General features: G+C 24.1%; 1 protein-coding gene and 1 long non-coding RNA gene across 2 annotated transcripts; both read left to right on the top strand.

Moving 5' to 3' along the window:
- Positions 1-650: 650 nt before the first annotated feature.
- On the top strand, positions 651-14,977 carry LOC145834675 (nuclear RNA export factor 1-like). Its single transcript, XM_082942169.1, has 18 exons — positions 651-743; positions 2,618-2,753; positions 3,363-3,482; positions 3,639-3,738; positions 4,225-4,305; positions 4,572-4,676; positions 5,497-5,562; positions 5,926-6,078; positions 6,379-6,489; positions 7,356-7,471; positions 8,839-8,875; positions 9,081-9,217; positions 9,921-10,075; positions 10,924-11,082; positions 11,586-11,643; positions 11,908-12,007; positions 13,866-14,012; positions 14,698-14,977. Exons 1-18 carry the CDS (start codon positions 677-679, stop codon positions 14,728-14,730), a joined length of 1,881 nt encoding a protein of 626 aa, XP_082798295.1. The 5' UTR covers positions 651-676; the 3' UTR covers positions 14,731-14,977.
- A 6,015-nt stretch (positions 14,978-20,992) lies between these two features.
- Positions 20,993-23,077, top strand: LOC145835203 (uncharacterized). Its single transcript, XR_014369841.1, has 3 exons — positions 20,993-21,026; positions 22,567-22,680; positions 22,997-23,077. It is a non-coding gene; the product is annotated as an uncharacterized LOC145835203 (long non-coding RNA).
- Positions 23,078-23,480: the final 403 nt, after the last annotated feature.

The following is a 23,480-nucleotide window of genomic DNA, read 5'->3' as shown; positions in this document are numbered from 1 at the left end:
CAATAGTTACTTTTATTAAGAGTCAAAAAGTATCTGATAGCTAGGAAAACTAAAATAAACTTGTAAAAATCAAGTCATACCCTCTCCATTGCCTAAATTGATTATGTAAAATAAATGCTCTTTTTCAGATTATCAAGCTTTGAAAATGTTTTTTCTCATTTCAATAAGATCTGGCCCAGAATTTAGAAAAAATGTTTGGTAGATTACTAGTCTCAAAAAACAATAAGATCAAATATATTTAAAAATTAGCTTTATGCTTAATTACCTTTTAAGATGATTTTTTAAATTTAGTTATACTAGTTACTTGGTGTGATACTTCTTAATTATTTACAGACTGATTATTAAAACTATTCTTAACTATATTAGTTTAAACAATGGATCCTGTTTTGCTGTATTTGTAAAATAGAAAATAAATAAATAAAATATTATTTTTAAAGTTTTATCTTTCATTAACTTTTATTTTTGGTTTATAAATTTGAAAAAAATTATTTGAATTACTCCTAAAAAATAAAAAACTGTTGTTTTCTTTTTAAGTTTACTGATCTCTGATATGTTTTTTGAAGCTATCTGTATTTAAATGATCATAACACTAAATATATTTTTTATAAACAGTTAAACAAACTTGTTTATTTGTATATTTTGTTTGTTTTAGAAAAGTTACTAAAATAACAAAGCAATGCCTTCTCATAAAAAGAAACAAAAACTTAAAATAAAAAAAGAAAATCAAGAAAATCTCAAGTTTGGTTAGTGTAAATAAAATACATAAACAATATTGTATGTAATTTTTACATTAATAACAATTTACATTCTATTCATTAGTTCTCTATGTCAACTTGATTAAAAAAAAATCAAACTATCAAGTTCTATTTGTTACTAATTTAAAGTTTTATTAAAGAAAAAATAGTATTTATCTTATTTGTTGTTAAAAAAATGGTGTCAAAATTTACTTAAGCAAATTAAATAATTGTGGAATGAATTAAAAAGCAAAACAATTAACTTTTATAGCCTTTATTATTTTCTTTGATTTCTTAAACATTTTACAAGTCAATTCAAGAAGTATAAATAGAAATAAGAATAATGTATTATTTTCATTTTTTATACAAAAACCTGTCTTCTCTGAAATATATAAGTAAAAATTACAAGTATGATTTTATACAGAGGTCTGCATGCATTTTGTGGTAATAGCAAATTTTCGATAATAAAATTGTGTGTAAGTAGCAATTGTGGTTTTTGTCATTTTTATTTGTAAGAGACCTTTGATTATCTATGTTGATTTACAGATCTCCTAAGACCTTTTTTAACTGTTCAATTTAAACTCTATGATATTTAGTTTAAGTTTTAATGTTTTCCTTATTGTTTTTTATTGTATTTTTTAGGCCACATTCCAGTTATAATATTTTCATGTCTTCGGCCGCACATTTACATTAAGTAGGGCCACCGTTTGCTGATATCTGATATAATAGAATACACCATGTTTACCATTCTTTGAGTAAAAAATAAGTGTCCTGAGTTACCAAAAATTATCTTAAGTCATCCTGAGTTTTAATTCTTAAATAAAGCTTTCTTTACTTTTTCAAAGGCCATAGGGGGGGGGGGGGGGTAAACCATGTTTTTTACAAGTTGATCTTGTTTCATAGAGTTTTTTCTAAGCTTCAAGATGCTTTTTATTGTTTTAAAAAATTCAAATTATTTTTTGAGATATGACCAGTCAAAGTCGGGCCGCATAATAGGTTCCCTATGGGAAGAGAAAACTAAAACAGCGAAAAAAGACTATTTCATTTAAAATCTATCTCCTCCTACATTTTTCAAGCAATCTTCTTCAAACTTTCACAGTCTAATCTTTATATAATAATAAAAAAATGTTATTTTGGAATTTAAAAAATATTTTGTAAAAGTATGTTTTTTTTGAAAAAAAAATCACTTTTTTTTTTAATTTTTGTGATAAAACTTTTATTTTTCTAAATTATTAAAATTCTAAAATAATGTTTCTTCCTTTTATTATAAGGAACGTTTCCTGAAAGTTTGAAGAAGATTGCTTGAAAAATGAAGGAGGAGATAGATTTTTAGTGAATTTTAAAATTTCCGAGAAAATTGACCTCAAAAAATTTGCGGTCCATACGTTTATATTGGAAAATTTTTACAAAAAATTAAATATCTCAAAAGTTAAATGATATTTTTGAATTCCATAAAAACTGGCTTATAGTTTGTACTTTAAGCTTTTATATAAAAGCCAAAGTTAATTTTAGTAAAAAAAAATGTTGGACCCCCCCTATGGCCTTAATAATAATAAAGTTATTCAACAAGTTGTTTATGAAATAACAAAATATTGCAATAAATCAACTAAATTTCCTTCAAAGTCTATATAAAACAAACTGTCTTGAGATTTTTAAAAATCTTGAAAATATCCTGAGTTTTTATAAAACAACAAAACTATCCTGAGTCAGCTTGAGTTAAAATAAACCAAAATGTGCTAGTTATCCTGAATGTGTAACAACCCTGATACATAATAGTTGATTTTATCTTTTAACAATAACAAACATTTTAGATGTAACTTTAATATATTACACAACTAAAAGTTAAATGAGATAAGTTATTTTTAATAAATAATAAATTACAGATACAAAGAAGGTATGCGTGAAGCCATCTAAATTTGGAAATGATTTTGGACTGGGTAAAAGGTTAGAGGTATCAAAAGCTGGTAAATGCAAAAACGGCAAAAAAGCTAGAAAAAGAGAAAGAAAAAGATTAGCCAAGTTAGTTTTGATTCGTTTTTGAAGTTTAAAATTTATTCTTTAGTTATCTCTTCTTTTATCTGTGAACTTGAGCAATTATATAGAATAGACAAAAACTTTGAATTAATAACAATTACTTTTCATTTGATAACTAAAACACTCTAGTGTTAATTAAATTATAAGTTTGTATGTCAATTTGCTTGATTATAAAAAAGTGTTCTGTATTACAAGTGTTACATTGTTCAAAAGTATAAGTTTCAAAAATATGAACTCTAGCTCAACTATAGCGTTAGCAAGTAAATTTTAAATGATTGTTTGGAATTTTGTACAGGTTATCCATACTAGCATTAAATTTTGTATAACAGTAATAATGTAATGAACATAATACTTAACAGACAAAATTGTTATGTTTAAAAAACCTTATGGAGTTGTTAACAAAAACAGGTGATAGATAATACTTTTTTTTGCAACATAACCACTTGATAACCTTTGTTAGCTAAACAAGTTTAGAAATTATGCTGGTTGAAAAACATCAAAGTAACAAAAAAAGATTTGAGTTAATATTGATCTCTATATACACAAGCAACAATGGAGTTTTATTAAAGTCAAACAATGAGTGCATTCATTTAGGAGCATGGAAGAAAACCTGCTAGCTTTTGGCAACTTCAGCCTCACAACCGAGCCTTGCACGACAGACAAGGACGGTGACACAACTATGAAGGACAACTCAAATTTCACAGTGACTAGATAGTTAGTATATCGTTTATTATTATAATATAACAGTGCAACAAAAAGTCATAATATTATTTTTACTTTTTGCGTCTTTTGTGCTATATCTTATACAATCATAATTTGAAACTAAATTGTTAGCAATTTAGATGTTTTTAAGTTGTAAAATGTAAACAGTGATCCTTACAAGAGAGATATAAAGAAGTACAATAAAAGAAGGAGAAGAATGGAAAGATTTGCAACAAGTGCTTATGAAGCCCAATGGTACCAAATAAATGTGAGTTATTATACAACATTTATAGAAATTAATATGTACATTATGTATTGCTTTGAAATGTTTTCAACAAAAAATCCACTATACTTTGTGCCTTTTGCATGTTTTTTCATCTTAAATAAAAGAAAATTAAAAGCCATTTTTGAGATAAAATCAATTTACTTTATTTAAATATAATTGTAATTAAAAAAACCGTATCTGTTTTTTTTATAAAGTTTATGTTTCATACTCTTGTACTAACTTTATATTACTTAGTATAAACTTCGTCATTTTTATAAACATTTAATTAATAATAAGTTGAACTTTTTACTTAGTAAGTAAGTACGTTTTTATTAAGTTACTTAAGTTTAAAATGCTGATTCACAAATAATATACTCATTGCCATTCTCTTTGTTTTTATATGAATTTGTAACTTCTCATCAAAAATTTAATTTTAATGTAAGTAATAACTATTTTGTTACTTTGTGTAAGTTTAAATATTTCTCAAAGGTCAAAGATGGAGGATGCGATGGTTTGGATGTCATAAAAAATATTCAGACCGCAATCTGTGAAGAAATTCAATACAGCCAAGTTTGTATTTTTTATTTACCAATATTCTATAAAGATTTTAAATTTTTAAGAAGTTTTTTTTTCATTTTTTTCTTCAAGTTTTAGGTTTTTAAAATAAAAAAGTATATTCCAAATCGTTTTTAAATATATAAGTATAATCATTTAAAACAAATATTTAAAGTTTGTAAAAAGAAATCGATTTTTATCATTTTCTTGTAAAAATGCATTATCTTTTAATTGATATGAACTTATTTTTTAAATCAAACTATTTAATAACATTTTCCTAGTTCGCAATATTGGGAAATGATGTGCAGTTTTATGTCCAAGGAAAGGACAAGGCCAATTCAATTTGCAAATGCAACAAATCAATTTCCAACAAGGCTGGAACCAAAGTTTGTTCATTTTGTTTTTACTTCGACATTTATTTTGATACATTTCGTGAACAGAAACTTCCATTTCAAGTACAAGTATTTTTTTACACACCTAATAAATGCGTTTTATGTCTTGATAAAAACGAAGTAGTTTTTGAATCAAATTAGAAAAGTTTCGTATAGAAGGTGAAAAGTTAAAGTTCAAATCGTGTTTGGCAAAAAATTATCTTCTCCCATTGTTTTTTACCGTTATTATTATTTCATTCTAGAAAAATTAGCTCATTTTAATTTAAAAAAAGAATTGAGCACTTTTTTATTATTGCTTATTTTAAAAATTTTATCCTTTTGAGTATTTCAATTTTTTAGGACTTTTTTTCAAACTATATAGTGTCTAGCTTAAAACACTTAGTAGAACATGTATCATGAGTAAGTTCTTAAATTTCAAGAAAGTAAACAATAAGTTTAATTGTCATTTCAATATTGTGTTACAAAACCTTTTACAGAACGAATTTAATCTCAAAGGTAAAATATATGTTTTAAAATTGTAAAAAACTCGCTTCTTTTTGATAACTAAATGCTTAATTAAGTAAACTTAAACTTCTCTATACATATGATATATACAAACCCCAACAGCAAATTATAGTTTCAAGATTTGATCATTACCGAAGCAGCAAAGCCATTTTAACTTTTATAAAGTAATTTTTGTGATAACTATACCAGTGAAAAATATTTTTAAGCAAATAAACTTGTTTGTTGTTGTTTAAACTCACATAAACAACAAATTTACCAGTAAAGTTTTAAACTATCAAAATGTTTTATAACTAACTATATATTTACACAGATGAAAATTCAGAAGGTTGGTGCTGATGCCGTACCTTACACCAACGAGCAGCTTACCATCGTTCAGGTACAATTTTATTTTATTAGTTATAAATATTACGTTTATTATGGACCTGCAAATCATATGTAAACCTTACTTGAAATATCTTACGAATTTAATTACTTTTTTTTTTTTATAAACAATTTGTGAGTTAAAAAAAAATAATTTGAAATATTTCCTTTGATTAATATTTATTCAAATGCTTAATATTTTTCATAAAAACTTAAAATATCATTAAACATCAAAAAAACATAAATATCAAAATTCTAATATAATTAAATATCTAAAAACAATAGATGTTTAAATAAGCTTTTGACTTAACAGTAAATTGAGCAACAGTTTTTAGTCAATACAAATAATTATATTGGTAAAAATTTTACAAATTTACAGCAAGTGTTGAAATCGCGTTGCATCGAAGGCAAATTGTGTTTGAGCAACTTGCATATGGATCCGGTACTGAGGCAACACAGTGTATTTTTCAAATTGAAAGAAAACCACGGCCTCATAGTCTACATTCTTTCCACTTTTCTTGATGGAAGCACTGTGAGTTTTTTTTTTTTACAAAAAAAACTTAATAAGGATAGAAACATGTTTTCGTACAAATTTCGCACTTTTGCTGTTTCTTTATATTATACTTATATTCTTTAAATACTTATTTTCTTTGTAATAAAAATTAACAACTGTAAAAATTATTTTACTTTTATAAAGTTAATATATTTTTTTTTGATAAACTATATGAATTAAGAATTGAATTTTTCTATACATTTTCACTTTTCCTTAATGTAAATTTCAAAAATAAACTGACAATAAAAAACGTTTTGTTTATTAGAAACTATAATGCAGATCAAGCAATTGGACCTGTCCAACAACAAGTTGAAAATGAAGTCGTCACAAATAACGTACTACGTTGATTTCCTTCCCAACATCACAACCTTGAACTTGCAGTCTAACATGGTATGTTGTTTACCCAAAAAATCTACAGAAAAAAAAACTCTGTACATATTTCCGTTTTAATGAAAAATAATTTGGTGTTTTTTTGTTTAACTTTAGTTTTAAAAATATTATTTTGGTGTGTTTTTGCTTTCTTTGTTATATTTTTGATAATTTCTAAAAAACTAGTCGAAAAATATTAGGTGTTTTGTCAGGTTGGCCACTTAAACTGGAAAAACCTGGAATTAAAAAAAAAAAAAACTGGAAAAACCTGGAATTTTGAACAAAAATCTATAGAAAAACCTTAAATTTTAAAGAATTTTTACATTTTAAGTTGTAAATTTTCGATTTGACACGAAAAATTTATCATATGAATGGAAACTTTTTGTTATCATCAACATTTTTTTATTTTATTTAAACACAGTTTTACAACACAGTAACTTAAACTTAACTTTGAACTAAAAATAGACCAAAAAACGTGTACTTTCAAAAACCTGGAAGAAATTCATGAAAAACCAGTTACCACCCTGTTTTGTAATGTAAAAGAAAAATCTTAATCAAACTTTTTTTTTAACTGTCTTTGTAAATTTGATTTTAACTTTGCTGGATAGTATTGAATGGGAGGCTACTTTGACTGCTTTAAGAGAAAATTATTTAAGTAAAATTATCCAAAAAATTCTTTAGTTTTGTCGAAAAATAATTTGTAGTTTTATTCGTTAGTAATTAATTGTAGAAATATAGTGGAGATGATTAAACTCGTTGACCATTATAAATAATATAACAATAGAAAATTATAAATTTTTGTCTTGTTCTAGTTGAAACCTTGGCGTGACAAAAAATACTTTAAGTTGCTTGTAAACATATATTTTAATTATCAATATATTTAAAAGGTGGAAAAAACAGACGATTTGCTAACAGCAAGTGAATGGAAACATTTATCGGAATTAGATCTGACTGATAACCCAGTACTTATTAAAAATCACAGTAAAAAAGTGGTTTACACAGAGTTAGTTATTTAAACTTGACATGTAATTTGATGGCAATTTTTGAGTAATATTTGTTTTGTTTATTTTTTTCTGAAAACACTATATTTAAGTTTTTAAGTTTTAGCAAAATTCATAGATTACTTTTCATAATGTATTATATAGGTTTTTGAAGTTTATAAATAAGGTATAACTTTTTGGTTTTTACTTATAATTGTATGTAAAAGAAATATGTATTTCATTGTTTGATTTGTATTTTTATTCCAACAATACTTTTTTTACAAGTTTTGTAACTGTAATTACTTACTGATTGACTTATAAATATATTATTTTAAAATATTATGTGTGTTGTATAAAAAAAGCATTAGTTGTTAAATTTTATGGTTCTGTAACAAACATAATTTATTGTAAGACCACTAAATAATCAGCGTACTATTTTATTATAATCCATTTGTTTTTTAATTTTTATTAAGGCCATAGAGGGGGGTCCAACACTTTTTTTACAAAAATTAACTTTGGCTTTTATAAGAAAGCTTTAAATACAAACTACAAGCCGGTATTTATAGAATTCAAAAGTATCATTTTACTTTTGAGACATTGTACTTTTTGTAAAAAGTTTCCGATACAAACGTATGGACTGTAAATTTTTTGGGGTCAATTTTCTCTGAAATTTTAAAAATCACTAAAAATCTATCTCCTCCTTCATTTTTCAAGCCATCTTCTTCAAATTTTCAGGAAATGTTTCTTTTATTGAAATAAAAAAAAAAGTTACTTATGATATTTAATACTTTAAAAAATAAAAAAGTTATAAAAAAAAAAAATCAAAGTCTTCTTTTTCAAAAAAAAAAATTAACTTAAAATTTTAAAATTCCAAAGTAACGTTTTTCTGTTATTGCATAAAGATTAGACTGTGAAAATTGGAAGAAGATTGCTTGAAAAATGTTGGAGAAGATAGATTTTAAATAAAATAGTTTTTTTTTTTGCAGTTTTAGTTTTTCCTTCCCATAGGGATTATGCGGCCCGATTTTGACTGGTCATATCTCAAAAAATAATTCGAATTTTTAAAACTATAAAAAGCAAAATGAAGAAAAGAAAAAACTCAATAAAATGAGATCAACCCAAAAAAACATGGCAAACCCCCTATGGCCTTAATTGTATAGCAATACTAGTTTGCAATTTTTTTTTGCTTAAATTTTTTTAAATTTGGTGCTTCAAAACCAACTGTATGAGAACTTCTTATAGTTTTTTTTAATAATTTTTCTTTAAAAAATGAAGTTTTACACAACTTTTTTAAACATAAGTTTGTATTTAATAATAACTTTTCTTTGTAAATTTATATTTTAGTGTTTTTGAACAATTTTTTTTTGATAAATATTAATGTTTATTCCAGAGATCTCAGAACGATGTTTCCAAAACTCCAAAAACTTGTTAGTTTTTTTTCATAAAACATTTTAATTCAAACTTAAATTGATTTTTTCTATTCCAGTATTTGAAAGTAATAATACAACTAATGCATACTTTTTACTACTTAATTATATTTTGTTTAAAACTACAAGTCTATAAGAATCTTAAATTGTATTGCATTTTGACAAAATTTAGTCGAAATATATAACATATTATTTTGATTTTTAGGACAACTGTGAGCTCAAGAGCCAAGGCTGGGAGTATTTGGAGAACATCAACAAATTCTCGCTGCCCGAAGAAAAAGGAAACAACTTCGATGCGGTGCCCGTGGAAGCAAGAAGTATTTTCTTTGATTTCGTCACCAAGTTTGTTTTTGATGTTACTTTAAGTAAACTTTTTCAGATAAATACACTCTTGATGTGTTATTTATAAGTTAACTGAAACTTGTAGTTGTATAATTCAAAATATTGCTGTTTTTTTTTTGTTTTTTTAATTATTTACACAATAGTATCTAGTTTTTTAGTAACTAGTTTCATCTACGTTGTTAAAATATTTTCCTACATTAAAAATTAAGTAAGCAAATACAAAAAAGCAAGATATTTCTAATTAAATTAAAAAACTGTTATAATAATAAGCACTAAAAGTTATTTTAAAATAGAATAATGTTTATATTTTAAATTTCATAGTATAGGTTAAAAGCTTATGGAGTTGATAGAAGTTAACTTTTGTTTTTGAAATGTTAATTCAATCATACTAAAATGTCTTCATGTGTTTTGTCAAATTCTTTATATTAACTCCACTTTTTTAACACAACTTATTAAACAGCATTCTTAAAGCAATTTTTTTTTTTAATGCAAAGATAGTAGTATCCTTGACTTATTAGTTAAAAGCTACCACAAACTTTTATTTTTCATACAAAATATTTCCAACAAAACAAAATTATTTAAAATATCACCAATTTCTAAAAATTCAAAGATTAAACGCTTTACTTCATTTTGAAAAGGTCGACAAAAGTTCGACCCTCGAAAAAAAGCGTTTTTCAATCTGAAAATTAATTTAAAATCGCAGGTACTTCATGAGTATGGACGGCAACAGAGGTGAACTGAGGCAACACTTCCACGAAGAAAGCTCGCTCACCGTGCAAACACCCAGGAGTTTGAACGAACACATTTTCGCGCCCTTTTACAAAGCGTGCACCCAGCTGAAAAACAGAAGCAGATCAAGTTGGTGGTTTATTTTATGTAAATAAAAGCTTTTTATAAGTAATATTTAGTGTAAACTGATGTTAAAATTAGATTCGCACAAATTGGGATAAATAGTTTATTCAGGTTTTTCGAATCTTGTAGGTAGTATTTTTAAATGAATAATTTTTGAATCGGTGTTGAACGCACAAAATAAGTGAGATAGTTTTTAATATTTTCACAAAATTTTTCACACTCCGTACAGTTTAGATGTATGTGAAAATACCAAACTGAAGAAAGATGAACTTTAAATTTCCTAAAGTTTGTATATTTAGGGTGGCTGTTTAGCTTTAAATAGATTGGAATTTGAAAATTTAGGCAAAAAAACCCTAGAAAATTTTTGAATTTGATGTTTTTGAAATTACCTGGAATTATTAAGAAAATTCAGCAAAAATCCTGGTATTTTGATCAGTTTTTACATTTAAAATAGCGAAATCAGTTTATACAAAATATCCATTACATATAAATATTATTATATGACACATTTAAAGTAGCGTTACTGTACATTCAAATTAATTTCATATAATATTTAAAACAGTATGTTTAACATTCAATTTAGATTTATTTTCAAAACTGACAAGAAGACTTGAACTTTCAAAAACCCGAATAAAATCAAAAAGCCTGGACAAAATTTACAAAAAAAAAACAGTGGCCACCCTGCTTATGTATCTATCTCAATAAAAATGTTGCTGTATACAATTAAAAATTAATTGTTATGAGCAATGATTTGCTTTTTCATATACAACATTTATTAGAAAACGCTTGCAAACCAAAATATATTGATATTATATCTTTATTTTTTAACATTAAAAAAAATGTTTTCCGCACAGAAACAAATTCGGTGCAAATCGTCAATGGGGTGGACAGAATAATGAAGGTTCTCGGGAATTTCCCCAAAACGAAACATTTTCAGCAGAATTTCGTTTGTGACGTCACTATGTGTCATGCAGACTTCGTGTCCTTTGCCATACACGGAATATTCGAAGAAAGTTTGCAATTTTTTTAATATTTATTACATTTTTTGTTTCCTTTGCGATATATGGAATATTCGAATAAAGTTTGCAGTTTTTATTTATTTATTACATTTTTTTGTTTCCTTTGCGATATACAGAATATTCAAATAAAGTTTGCAGTTTTTATTTTATTTATATTTTTTTCGTGTCCTTTAGCAATATACGAAGAAAGTTTGTAATTTATATTTTATTATCATTATAGATTGTTCTTTAATTACAGTTTTTTTAAATGTTAACTTTTAACCTTAGAAATATATTTAAACGTTTTTGAGCAAACTTCAAGTTTTACTTATTTGATGAAAATAATGATTATATTCATTATTAAAACTTAGTGCAATTTTTTTAAGTTTAAGAACATTAAAAAAACATAAGAAGTTTTAATGAATCTATCGAGTGTACATCATCAAAAGCTTTTTATCTAGGATATAATTTATTCTTATTGTTTTAGCCACAATTTTTGACTATTTTTATTATTTTAGCCGAAGTTAAGAGAATGAAGTCTTTCAGTTGCTTGTTTTTCTGCGTCATAGAAAACACGTGAGTAATTATTAAATTTTTATATTTTGTTTAACACTTTGTTGATACAAAGTTGATGATATTTCATTGTAGTCCAGTTTATTTTATGACAATTTAAATACAAATTATTGGCGTGTTTATACTATACAAAAGCATAATGTATACTATACAAAAGTTTAGATTCAAGCATTTTCTTTCAAAGTTATTTTTATTTTGTTTTAAAGTTTTTATTTAATTGATTGTTAATAATAATTGTTTTTATCTAATTTATGTATTTATTTACAGAAAAATGACGATAACAAACTGCATGCTGCACATAAAAGCTCCCTCACACGATGAATTGAAAAAGTTAAACAAAACACCTGAGCCAGCCGCTGTTGCAAATGTTAGTATGAATATTGATGTATTTATAAACATTTTGTATTTTATTGAAATAGCTCGTGTACAAAAAGTTTTATGACGACTAACTTTGTTTGGCACAGTAATCATAAATGCTGTGAATACTTTACCTAGACTTAATGTTTTTTAGATTAATTTAAGAACAACCATGTTGGTATTTATAGTTATTTATTTTAACTGATATATTAAGAAAAAAAAAAAACAAACCAAGTGTTTTTACGTATTGTGTAAAAAATTCGGATCAAAAAAAGTTTCTAGTTTTATAGATCCAGTAGATCACTAGTACTATTGTATAAGTATTGATTCAGCTTTATGTATATTGTATTACAGTAGACTACCGCTTAAGTACGCAAATTGAACCCGACCAAAAAGTGCGTACTTAGCACGGGTAGTGCGTAATTTTTGACGACATAGTATTATATGAAATTTAGTTATTTGTTTTCTTTCTTACAACTAGCCACCAAATAATTAAACCAAATAAACAAGTCTTTTTGTTTTAAATAACATTAATTACATAACTCTAATCTGCAAATTTTTTTTGAGATTATAAAATGGTTTATTTCTTCTATAAAATGTTTCTACATATAATTAATACATACATGTAACATAGAAAGTCAATGTCAGTCAGTAATATAAAAAAGAATATTAAGCCATATTTTCCATATTTTGTTATATTAGAAGGAAAGTTGTTGTTGTTTCTTTTTATATGTTTATTTTGACTTTATAAAATTTGTAACTAGTTTTTGTGGTTAACTTATTTTATATTATATCACATTAAAATGAAAATTAATTGTACCACCAAAGCCAACATATGTCTCCCGTGATAGTATGAGGGAGCTTCTTAGGATTTTCAATGCTGAAATGAGAATGGATTCTCGCAAAAAATTTGTGAAAGCAATTATTCAGGTTATTTGTTTATTTAAACTTGATATAAAAACAAAAAAAATTATAAAACATTTAGAATTTTTTTTGTCTTTCTGGATAAGTGCGTACTTAAGGCGGGGTGCGTACCAAAAAAAGTGCGTACTTAAGCGGTAGTCTACTGTAGTTGTTGTATTTATTTGTTTACAAATACTATTCATTTAAAAAAATTTAAACTAGTGATCTACCGTATCCATAAAACTAGAAACTTATTTTGATCCGAATTTTTTACACAATACGTAAAAACACTTGGATTGTTTTTTTTCTTAATATATCAGTTAAAATAAATAACGATAAATACCAACATGATTGTTCTTAAATTAAACTAAAAAACATTAAGTCTAGGTAAAGTATTCACAGCATTTATGATTACTATGCAAAACAAAGTTAGTTGTCAAGTATGTCTAAGACCTTTTTTTCAAGCACACCTTGAATACCACTGCTCTAGAATTTTCTAATGAACATCATAACTTGAATGAGATAAAACAAGTAAGTTCAGGTTTAAATCCTTAACATTAAAATCAGGTAGGATCTAGCTCTGAGTACTTTTATAAAATTAGGATCCACCTAGATATTAATTATAAATTAGGTTCGGGATACTGGATTAAAAATAATCACTAATTCAAATCACAGTTATTAAAAAAAGAAATTTTTAAAGCTTTACAAATTTGCAGAGAGTTATATTAAAGATGCCAATATTTTATGTATAATTCGTTTTACAGGTTAATTTAATTTTACATCAACAGACAAAAATGAATTTGAAATATTTTTCTTGGTTGGTTTTATCAGCCCAAGTAAACGAAACAACTGTTAAGTGTTTTGTTTTCAATATGTATGTATGTGCACACTTGTGTTGCTCTACATTTTTAATTAAAATTTAAGCTTTATAAACCAAATTCTATTAAAAAAATATATTTACACAGACGCAACAAACAAAAGAGGAAGTGATGCGGGAATTGTGCGGCAAGTTGTCATCGAGAACCAACATGAACGCGCAATACTCGCTCGAGTGCCTGAAGAAGAACAACTGGAACATCGAGCGAGCCCTGTTAGATTTTGAAAACGTTAAAGTTGGTTGCTCGAAATTTTGTTTGTTTGGAAATAAATGTTTCAACTATTGTTATTATTTTTAAAAGTTAAAGATGGTTTTATGAAGTTTTATTAATTATTTTACAGTACCACTAACAAGAGATCTTTGAAAATTTATTATATTTAGTTGATAATCGATTAAGTTTTAGTAGAACTGTTAGAATTAAATATTATAGCTTGCTTATTAAAAGTATATATTTTAACTAATTATTTCGCGGCGTGTCTTTTTGACTGTAATATAAACTAAATACAAATTAGTAGATAATTTTTTCTTAAACTTTATTAGATCCTCCAAAAGATTAAGCTCTAATGTATAGGTCAATTAGCAGTTTTGTTATTAGTAGTTTTTGACTTTAAATTATACCAAAAAGATTCTGATACTCACAGTTGTTAAAACAGTAGCTCATTAGTTTTATTTAATAATTATCTTAATTGCTTTATAAGTTCTATATTCTTATAATTTGTACAAGTATACTAAAAATGTTTTTTATAATTTTGCTTTGGCTACATTTTTTTGAACAGAAAAATAGAAGTTTATTAATATATACTTTTTTTAATTTATAAGTCCTTATAAGTTGTTCGACTATAAAAGTTTTAGTTTAGCTCTTGGCTTATTTATATTAATATTTTATTAGTATTTTAAAATTTATTTTTTATTATTTTCAGGCAACCTTACCTCCAGATGCATTCAACAGTTAAACATGGAATTCTAAATTTTAAAAACTAGGTTAATTTATTTATTAGATCTCATATTCAGTTGCTTGTCTCTTACAAAATTTTGTGTTTTTGCTTTTTTTATTAAGTGAAAATGTTTTTAGTTAATATTTAAATGAAATTATTTTTACTTGCAAAACATTTTATACAAACACTTTAAGTTTTTCGTCAAGTTTAAAATATATTTGGTTTTTGTTAGTGTAAAGGATTTTTAGTAGGTAAAAATGTTTAAGGTTATACATAAAAGCTTTTAATGTTATTTATTTAGTTCTTTTAAAAAGGTTTGTATTTTTTTTAGTATTTGTAAAAAAAAAATGGTAGAACTAAATGTTCATAACTATTCCATTACAAGTTGTGTGTCTTTGAGCCGTAAAATACTTGTTTTTATAAAACTTACAGATAAATCGCTTTTTGTAAGAATAAAACAACTTGTTTCTGTTTTTCGTAAATTTTATCTCTATTATATTAATTTTATTTAAAAAAGATTTAGACATTCTATATTTATCAAAACTTTAACTTACTAAATAATTATCGTTTGAATAAAGCAAGTTTATTTTTTTGTTAAAATTTTATAATTATAATATCGATATAGTTAGCAAGTAAATCGTGAAAACAAAGTGTATTAAGTATTTTTGAATATTTTTACTTGTTTATGTTAAGAAAATAAAAAAATAAAAGTGATAATATCAAACATGTATAAAAAAGTTCAAAAAGGTGAATCTAATGCTCACAAAAATGAAAATTTTGGAATTTCGCTTAGTAATTTTTTATTTTTTTTGATGTTGGGAAATCACATGAACAGAAAGCACAAAAAAAATTAGCTTTCTAGCTTTAAGTTTGCTGGAGCAAATTACTTTTGAAAATTTAGCTATCTACCGGTAAAAATTATTAAGGAGAAAAAGACTATTTCACTAATAATCTATTTTCTTCTACTATTTTTTGAGATAGTTTTTTTATGTTTTATTTTTTACTCTTTTTAAAGTTTTGCTATTATAAACTATTAACTCCACAAAAATTAAATTTAATATTTCTTGAAGAAGAAAAAAATATAAATACATAAAAAAAATTTTTTTTCATTATTTTTGCATAAATTTTTTTATCTCCAGTAAACTTAAAGCTAGGAAGCTATTTTTTCTCTTCATGTGATTTCTCGTCAAAAAATTTTACTAAGCGAAATTGAAATATCGGGGCAACATATTCACCCTAATGTTCAATAAATTTTTCTTAACTGTTTTAAAGTTAAGTATTTTTACTTTTTTTTTTTCTGTCATTGTAGAACAGTAAAACATTCAGATTATATTCAAAATTAAAGTTTAGAAAAACAAAACCAGTAAAATGAATATTATTCTTTCAAGTCTTATAAAATTCTCTAAACCAGCTATTAAGTGCACTATGGTAGTCTTATCATTCGCTGTTTCTAAAAATTGGTAACAATATTTTTATGTTTTTTGTTAAATTAGCTACTGGATGATAATTGGCATGTTTACTAAAAAGTTGTAACAAGTGCATTTTTATTTTTCAGAGTTAATAAATGTATGATACTCTCAAACTTGTTTTTAAAAGTTAGCACTGTAAGTCAACACTAGCAAGTACAATGCTGTAATTTATGCATTCAGCAATAAAATAGTAGAATCAATTAGCAGCTATAATATACTTTTTTGCAACAAGAAGCTATAAGAATTTTGAAGCGTGTAGTTTAAAAGTATAACCAATATTTTCAAGAAAAAAATTCAGTTCATTAAAATTGTAATTTTTTTATTTAGAATTTCCATAGTATTTAGAATATTTTTGAAAGAGTAAATAATTTTGACGTATAAAAACTTTGTAAAAGTATTTGTTTAAAGGACCTTTTTAAGAAAGTCTTTCTAGTGTTTCAAGTTTATTATTGTGTTGTATCTAACAAAATAAAAAGTTTTAATTTTATGAAAATATATTCATAATAAAAACAAAGAACTGAAAACAGTTTTACTCGCACAAGACTGTTTGAAATTAAAGAGGTAATGGTCGGTTGTACTTTAACTTTTGGTACAGAAAGTCAACAATACTTCAGTTAGTTACCAACAGCGATACCACTACATCATTGTGACCTGTAAAACTTACAAGAAAAATAGTTCTGTACAGTTGAGTGTAAGTGTTTAGGCATTAAAATAACATCGCTTTTTAAATAAAAACTATTAAAATTTTTGTCGTAAAAAGATCTGCAACAAATAAAAACATAAGAAAAAAAGTTAATTTATGTAGAATATTTTAGCTACTTGTTTCATAGGTTAATTGCAATTTGGACTGTTTTATTTTTATAAATGTTCGTAAAAGTATTCAACGATAATTTTTTCATAACAAAAATATATAAATATTTTATTAGCTGCGAGAAACATGCCATTTTTCTTAAAATAGTACACAACAATTTTCGTTTATTAATAGAGAAAAAAATCATGTACACATAAACTTAAGTAGTAATTATATTGCAAGTTAATTGAGTAACAATATTTAAAATAACGGTAGTATAGTAATAAAAGAATCTAAAAAAGTTATTATAATGTAATAAAAGTAAAAAACCAAAAATTAAAAGCATATCTAAAAGTAGTAATAAAATATATAAAAATATCTAAGAAAAATTTGAACTAAAGATAACAAAAGCAATAAATATTCATAGTAAACATAAAATAACAAAGCAGGCCAACTTTCACCTTATAAAATAAAATAAACACATTTAAAAATTCTAGTTAAAAGTTCAAGTAAATTTTTCATTACAAGCTAGCCCCTTAAAAAAATCTGTATCAAATAATTTTAATTATAACTACAACAGTAGTGCTTATTTTTGTTAAAACTTTCTAAACAGTGTATACTATCTTATGTTTAGTTTTTCATGTTTATGGACGATATTCAATCACCATACGAAATGCGTATGTATTTTTTACTCTGTATGTAAGGTAATTGCTGGCAATTGGCTTGTTTAAAAATGTTTTTTTTTTTTAATTTATTTAAGATAAAACCTTTGTTGTATAAGACACATTTAGAATTTTTACTTTATTACATTAACTTACAATGTTAGACATACACTTAGTTGTAAACTCAAAAAAAAAAAAACGACTAAAGGCTAAATATGACAAATTCAATAATTTTTATAATTTTGCTTGTTAGTTTTATTTTTTTTCTATGCTCAGTTTTTAAGAAAATAAGTATAACAACTAAAGTTTTTCACCTGAAACAGTCGTTTTTATGATTAAAGAAAAAAGCCCATACTTTCACTAATAATTAGGCTGTTACTGATAACATTTAGTTAGTCTAAAAAAAATTAAATACCTCAATTCAAACTATGTGCTACATTGCAAAAACTTAAAAAAAAAGTTGTTATACTTTTACAAAAAAGTTTTATCTTCTTATTTTAAAAGATAGTAGTTATGCTTTTTAATGATAAAATTTTATTAGTTAAAATTGATCGAGTGCTCTTAACCAGACATGTTATAAAGCATTGTTTTTTAAGGTTATAAAATCCCCGGTAGTAGGAAAATGATACAGTCAATGAAACAACATGTAATAACATTATGTTACAAACAAAATATAACTATTCTTAAAATAAACTAAATGATTAATTTTAAGAATAATTTATTAATAAGAAGTATGAATCCATATAATGTTGGTTTATGTTTTTTTAATTTTATTAAAGGTAAAATTATTAAAAATATTTTTTTTTGGTTATAAAATGTTATTAATCTATGGCTAGCAATTTTTTTGATTAAGAAAGACATGTTTTTTGTGTTTTTGTTATCTTGAGTTGTTATTTATTTATAAATATGAGTAAATTGACAAACATGAGGGTTTATAGCTTAATAATATTTTTATGTGTAAACTAATCTTTAAATGCTTGTTTATGTCACCCTACTTTTATTTTGATTTAAGAAATGTAGATATACATACAAATTTAAAAAAATTTAATTAAAAATTACTAAAAAAATTAAAAATGATATTTTTTTTCAGATTTCTAGAAATTTAAATATTTTATTTAATGAACTTATTTTAAAGTATTATTTTATCATTTTAAGATTTCATTTACAAACTTGAAGTTACCATTTGACTATTCTAACTTTACTTAAATTTTTTTAATCATTATGTAATAAAGTGAGTAGATATTTTTTTTCTATAATAGTTAGTTTTTTTCACACTTATCTTAGATTGTGTTAATATAAATTTTAGTGCTTTATCTAAATCTGTTACAATCATTCTGTAAATACAGGGTTGCCACTTTACCTGGAATACTGAAAAAACCTGGAATTTGACAATTTAGGCAAAAAAACCTGAAGTTTTAACAAATTTCACATGTTCAGTAATAAAATTTCAATTTTTATCAAAAAATATATCATGTAAATAAAAAATTTTTTGTCATCATCTAAATTTTTTTTATTAAAAACATATTTAGAGTAGCTTTACAGTATCTTATCAATGTTTTTATACTATTTAACACAGTTTCCTACCTTAAACTTAACTTTAAACTAAAAATAGACCCAAAAATGAGTACTTTATTGTATTGTATGTGTTTTTAAAAACCCGGAGAAAATTTGGAAAACCTTGAAATAATTTTGAAAAAAAGAGTGGAAACCCTGTAAATATAAATAATTTTTAATATGATACTTTTATTTAAATTATATTTCTCAGTCTATTTAACAAAAAATTTTGTTAAATTTAATAAATTGAAACAATTTTGGCTACTTAAAAATTGTTGTCAAACTCGAATAACTTATTCAGGTTGGCCACAAAACCTAGAATCCAGGAAAAACCTGGAATCTGAAAATTCAGGCATATAAAAACGTGGAGTTTTTAAATGAAGTTTTGTGTAGAGACAAAACATCTTTCAAATAGATTTTTTTTTGTACCAAATTTTTCTTAAGGATAAAAGTATAAAGCACTAAAAGTTTTTAAAAACATTGTCATTTAAGTAGTTTAAATCTATCAAAAAACACCTTTTTTAAGTTGTAATTAACTTACAACAAAAAAGGTTCAAAAATATATGTACTTTGAATAATCTAAAACAATTTTAATACCTGGAGAAATTTTCCAAAATATGTGGCCACCCTGATTATGCTTGTCTCGAAAACTTTTAAATCTTATGGTAGTTACAGGGTTGCCACTTTACCTGGAAACCTGGAAAAACCTTGAAAAACCTGGAATTCGACAATTTAGGCAAAAAAACCTGGAAAAACCCGGAATTTTTAATAATTTTAACATTTTCAGTACTAAAATTTCAATTTGACAAAGAAAATCTATCATATAAATAAAATTTTTTTGTCATCATCAAAAGATACATTTAATATAACTTTACAGCATCTTTTAAATGTTGTTGTACTATTTAACACAGTGTCTTTTATAGAAATTAGTTTTAAACTAAAAATAGACCTAAAAATGTTTACTTTTAAAACCCTGGAAGAAATTTGGAAAACCTGGAAAAAATTTTGGAAAAACGATTGGCAACCCTGTAGTTATTATAGCTGTTAATTTAAGTTGTGTTATTTTTACGTCCTTTGGATATAATTTAGGTGTTTTATTGTAATCTATAATTAAATTATATTAGTTTTATGTTTAACTTCTACAACTTTTTATCAAAATTTTAATATAGTTTAAAAATACACCAAAAAAACTGTTTTTAAAAAAACCTGGAGTTTGACAATTTGGGCAAAAAAAACCTGGAAAAACCTGGAGTTTGAGAAAATTTGAAAAAAACTGGAAAAACTTGGAATTATTAACTAAAATTACTTTAAAACTTTACATTTTAAACAAATTGTACATGAAAATTAAAAACTTTTATTTGACACAATAAATCTACCATTTAAATACTTTTTTTTTTGTCATCATCAAACATATTTATATTAAAAAACAAACTTGAAGTAGCTTTACATTTTAATGCTTTTATGCTGTTTAACACAGTTTTTACCTTAAACTTAAGTTTAGACTAAAATTAGATTCATAAACAAGTACTTAAAAAAAACCTGGAATAAATTTTAAAAACCTGGAGAAAACTGCCAAAAGTCTGTGGCAACCCTGTGTTGACCATGTGTCTTTTTGTAATGAATACTAACAGTTTTTTTTTTTTAATATAGTAATTAGTTTTTAAGTTACTTATTAAAATATATCATAAAGACCTGCTTCTCTGTAGGTAACAACAGTAGAAGTCTTTCTAGAAGATCCACAACTATTAGAGGGTTTACTACCTATAGATGTTTCAATACCCAAAAAACAAAAAAATAAGAAGTATCTGAAATCGTGGAAATCGGTTTTTGGGTTCAAAGGTATGTTTACCAATGCTTAAGTTTAGTAATTTTAATGTATAATACAAAGTTAAATGTTTATTTCTTACAAGTCAGAAACTAAATATTTTCGATATTTTTCTACAATTATGCAATACCTAGCCTTTGTTTTTTTAACATTTTACTAGAAAGAAATTCTAAAGCTATTTTTAAAGCATATTTAAGCTATTTACTTTTTGCTTTAATAATTAATTATTTTTTACTTTATATTTTATTTTGATGTTTAGTAAATAATTATTTTTTATGAAAATTCCTATTTACTTTATACTTAACAAATATTTATTCTTTTGTACTTTTAAATATTTTTATCTAACAACTAAAGTTGACTTAACTGTTTTTCATACCTAATTCAGTTTGGTTATTCAAAAACTTAGTAAAACATCTCTCAGTTCATTATCAGTAAAACATCAGTTAAACATTGTTAAACACATATTTGAACACTTTATTGGTTTTTTATATATATTTCAATTATGCAAAAAAAATACGTAGTTGTAAATTTATATAAAAGCTTGCTTTAATTACAACAATAGCACTGATGATTTTAATCATTGAAAAAAATACCATAAGGAGTAATTTACTTTTATTTAGTATTTGGTCTCGTATTTTGCATTATTAGATAACCTACCGGTTGTTTATTATGTACTATTTTCTTTTTAGAAACAAATTACATATCATAAATTAACTGTTTTTTTTATGTTTTTTAAGAGTATATTCTTGTTTTTGAAAGAGAAAATAACACTAAACATGAAAAGCGAAAGACAAACCATATGCATTCATTAACAAAATAATTTTTAGCAAAATTTTAAACCAACCAAATATTATAACTAAGTTAAATTTATGACACAAACAGGAGTAGTAAAAAACTTTTTCTGACGATTTAAAATAATTTTCTAATATTTTGAAACATCTTTCTAAAATAAACTTTTCTAAACTTTCTAAAATTTTAAAAATTAACAAGCACAGCATATTTTTCAAATTCAGCTGAACGTAAAATAAACTGTACTACTACTTTGTCATAAATATTATAAATAAAATCAAAATTTAAATTTATGTTTACATTTGTAATAAACTTTAGCTTACTTAGGAGTACATAAAGTTTTTTATTTCATGTACAAAACAGCTGTCTGATCTATTGTTTTTATATAATTAGAAAAATATTCTTGTATATATGTATATACATACATATATAGAACTAAAATGCACAAAATAAACTTTTGCTTGGGACAGCTGTTTCTAAGATAAACAATGATTTGCATGCTGAACGTATTGGTAATTTGCTTAACCATGGCTGTATGCAATTTACTATGCTTATTATGCACAAAGTTTTAAAAAGTTTAGTTTTAAATAACTATTCACTTAATATAAATTAACATCAACAACTTTTTATTATACATATTTTATATCAGTCAAAGTTAGTATAAAAGTTTTTTTTATATTGTAATAAATTAGATCTATACAAAAATATTAATGTAAAGCAAGACAGCACTTTTACTTTTTTTGTTAATAAGTATTTTTGTAAAAGGTCAACGAAGTTAACATTATTCTTCAAAGAGGTAAAGTAGAACATTTTCATTTGAGATATGCAATTAACAGACTTAAAGAGATCTCAAAAAAATCATTTACATACCAAACTCAAGTAAGTGAAGTTTGGATGATTTTAAAGACTTAAATTGTATTTTAGCTATTATTTAATCTGTATAAACTCAACTTGATTATAAAAACACTTTAGCACAAATTTATTTTTTAATTGATTTATGAACGCAAATATGATATTCATTGTATCAAACATAATTAACATGTTTTGTATGAGCTAGTTGTATTAAAATTAGAAAATAATGTTTTTCATGTATTTAATTAATATTAATGAAATTTGTTGTTTATATGTTGAATTGATTTTTAGATAATGTTATAAATTAAGTTTAAAATAATAATTTTAATTAATTATTTCATAGCTACTCTTTTGAATGAACCTAAATATCGTACTGAAGTCAAAGAGGAGTATAAAAGTGTAGCGTTTTCTAACAAAGCAAAGGTTAAGCTTCTTAAAAGTTCTTGTGTATATTCAACTTAATTTGTTAATATCTAAACATAACAGTTTATTTGTTGTTTGTAAAGAGGATGTATAACATTCCATATTATCAATATCTTATTTTATATCTACTTCTATACTAATACACGATAAGAAAATATGAACATGCAATTTATTACAATAAAAGTAAAGTTTTCAATAATTTATGTTATATTTTAGTCTTCATTAATTAATTGCTATACATTCTTCAAATTGTTATAAAGTTTTATAAAATTTAATTTAATCGTAAGTTTAATTGATTAAAAATTTTATTTTTAGGTTAAGTGACAATTGATTAAAGGACTAAATATTAAAAAACAATTTTTATGTTAATTAAAACTGTTTTTTATTAGAATTAGAAATAAACT

Source organism: Thalia democratica, chromosome 4, assembly GCF_965202585.1.
Source record: "Thalia democratica chromosome 4, ktThaDemo2.hap1.1, whole genome shotgun sequence".
NCBI lineage: Eukaryota > Metazoa > Chordata > Thaliacea > Salpida > Salpidae > Thalia > Thalia democratica.
Note: the sequence above shows the minus strand (reverse complement) of the source record. Positions and strands in the feature narration are given on the sequence as shown.

Excerpts from the sequence above, each read along its gene's own strand:
- LOC145834675 (XM_082942169.1), top strand. The coding sequence starts at position 677 with ATGCCTTCTCATAAAAAGAAACAAAAACTTAAAATAAAAAAAGAAAAT. Across the intron at positions 6,490-7,355 it reads TGAACTTGCAGTCTAACATG|GTGGAAAAAACAGACGATTT; the intron begins GTATGTTGTTTA and ends TATATTTAAAAG. Across the intron at positions 12,008-13,865 it reads AGCCAGCCGCTGTTGCAAAT|ACGCAACAAACAAAAGAGGA; the intron begins GTTAGTATGAAT and ends ATATTTACACAG.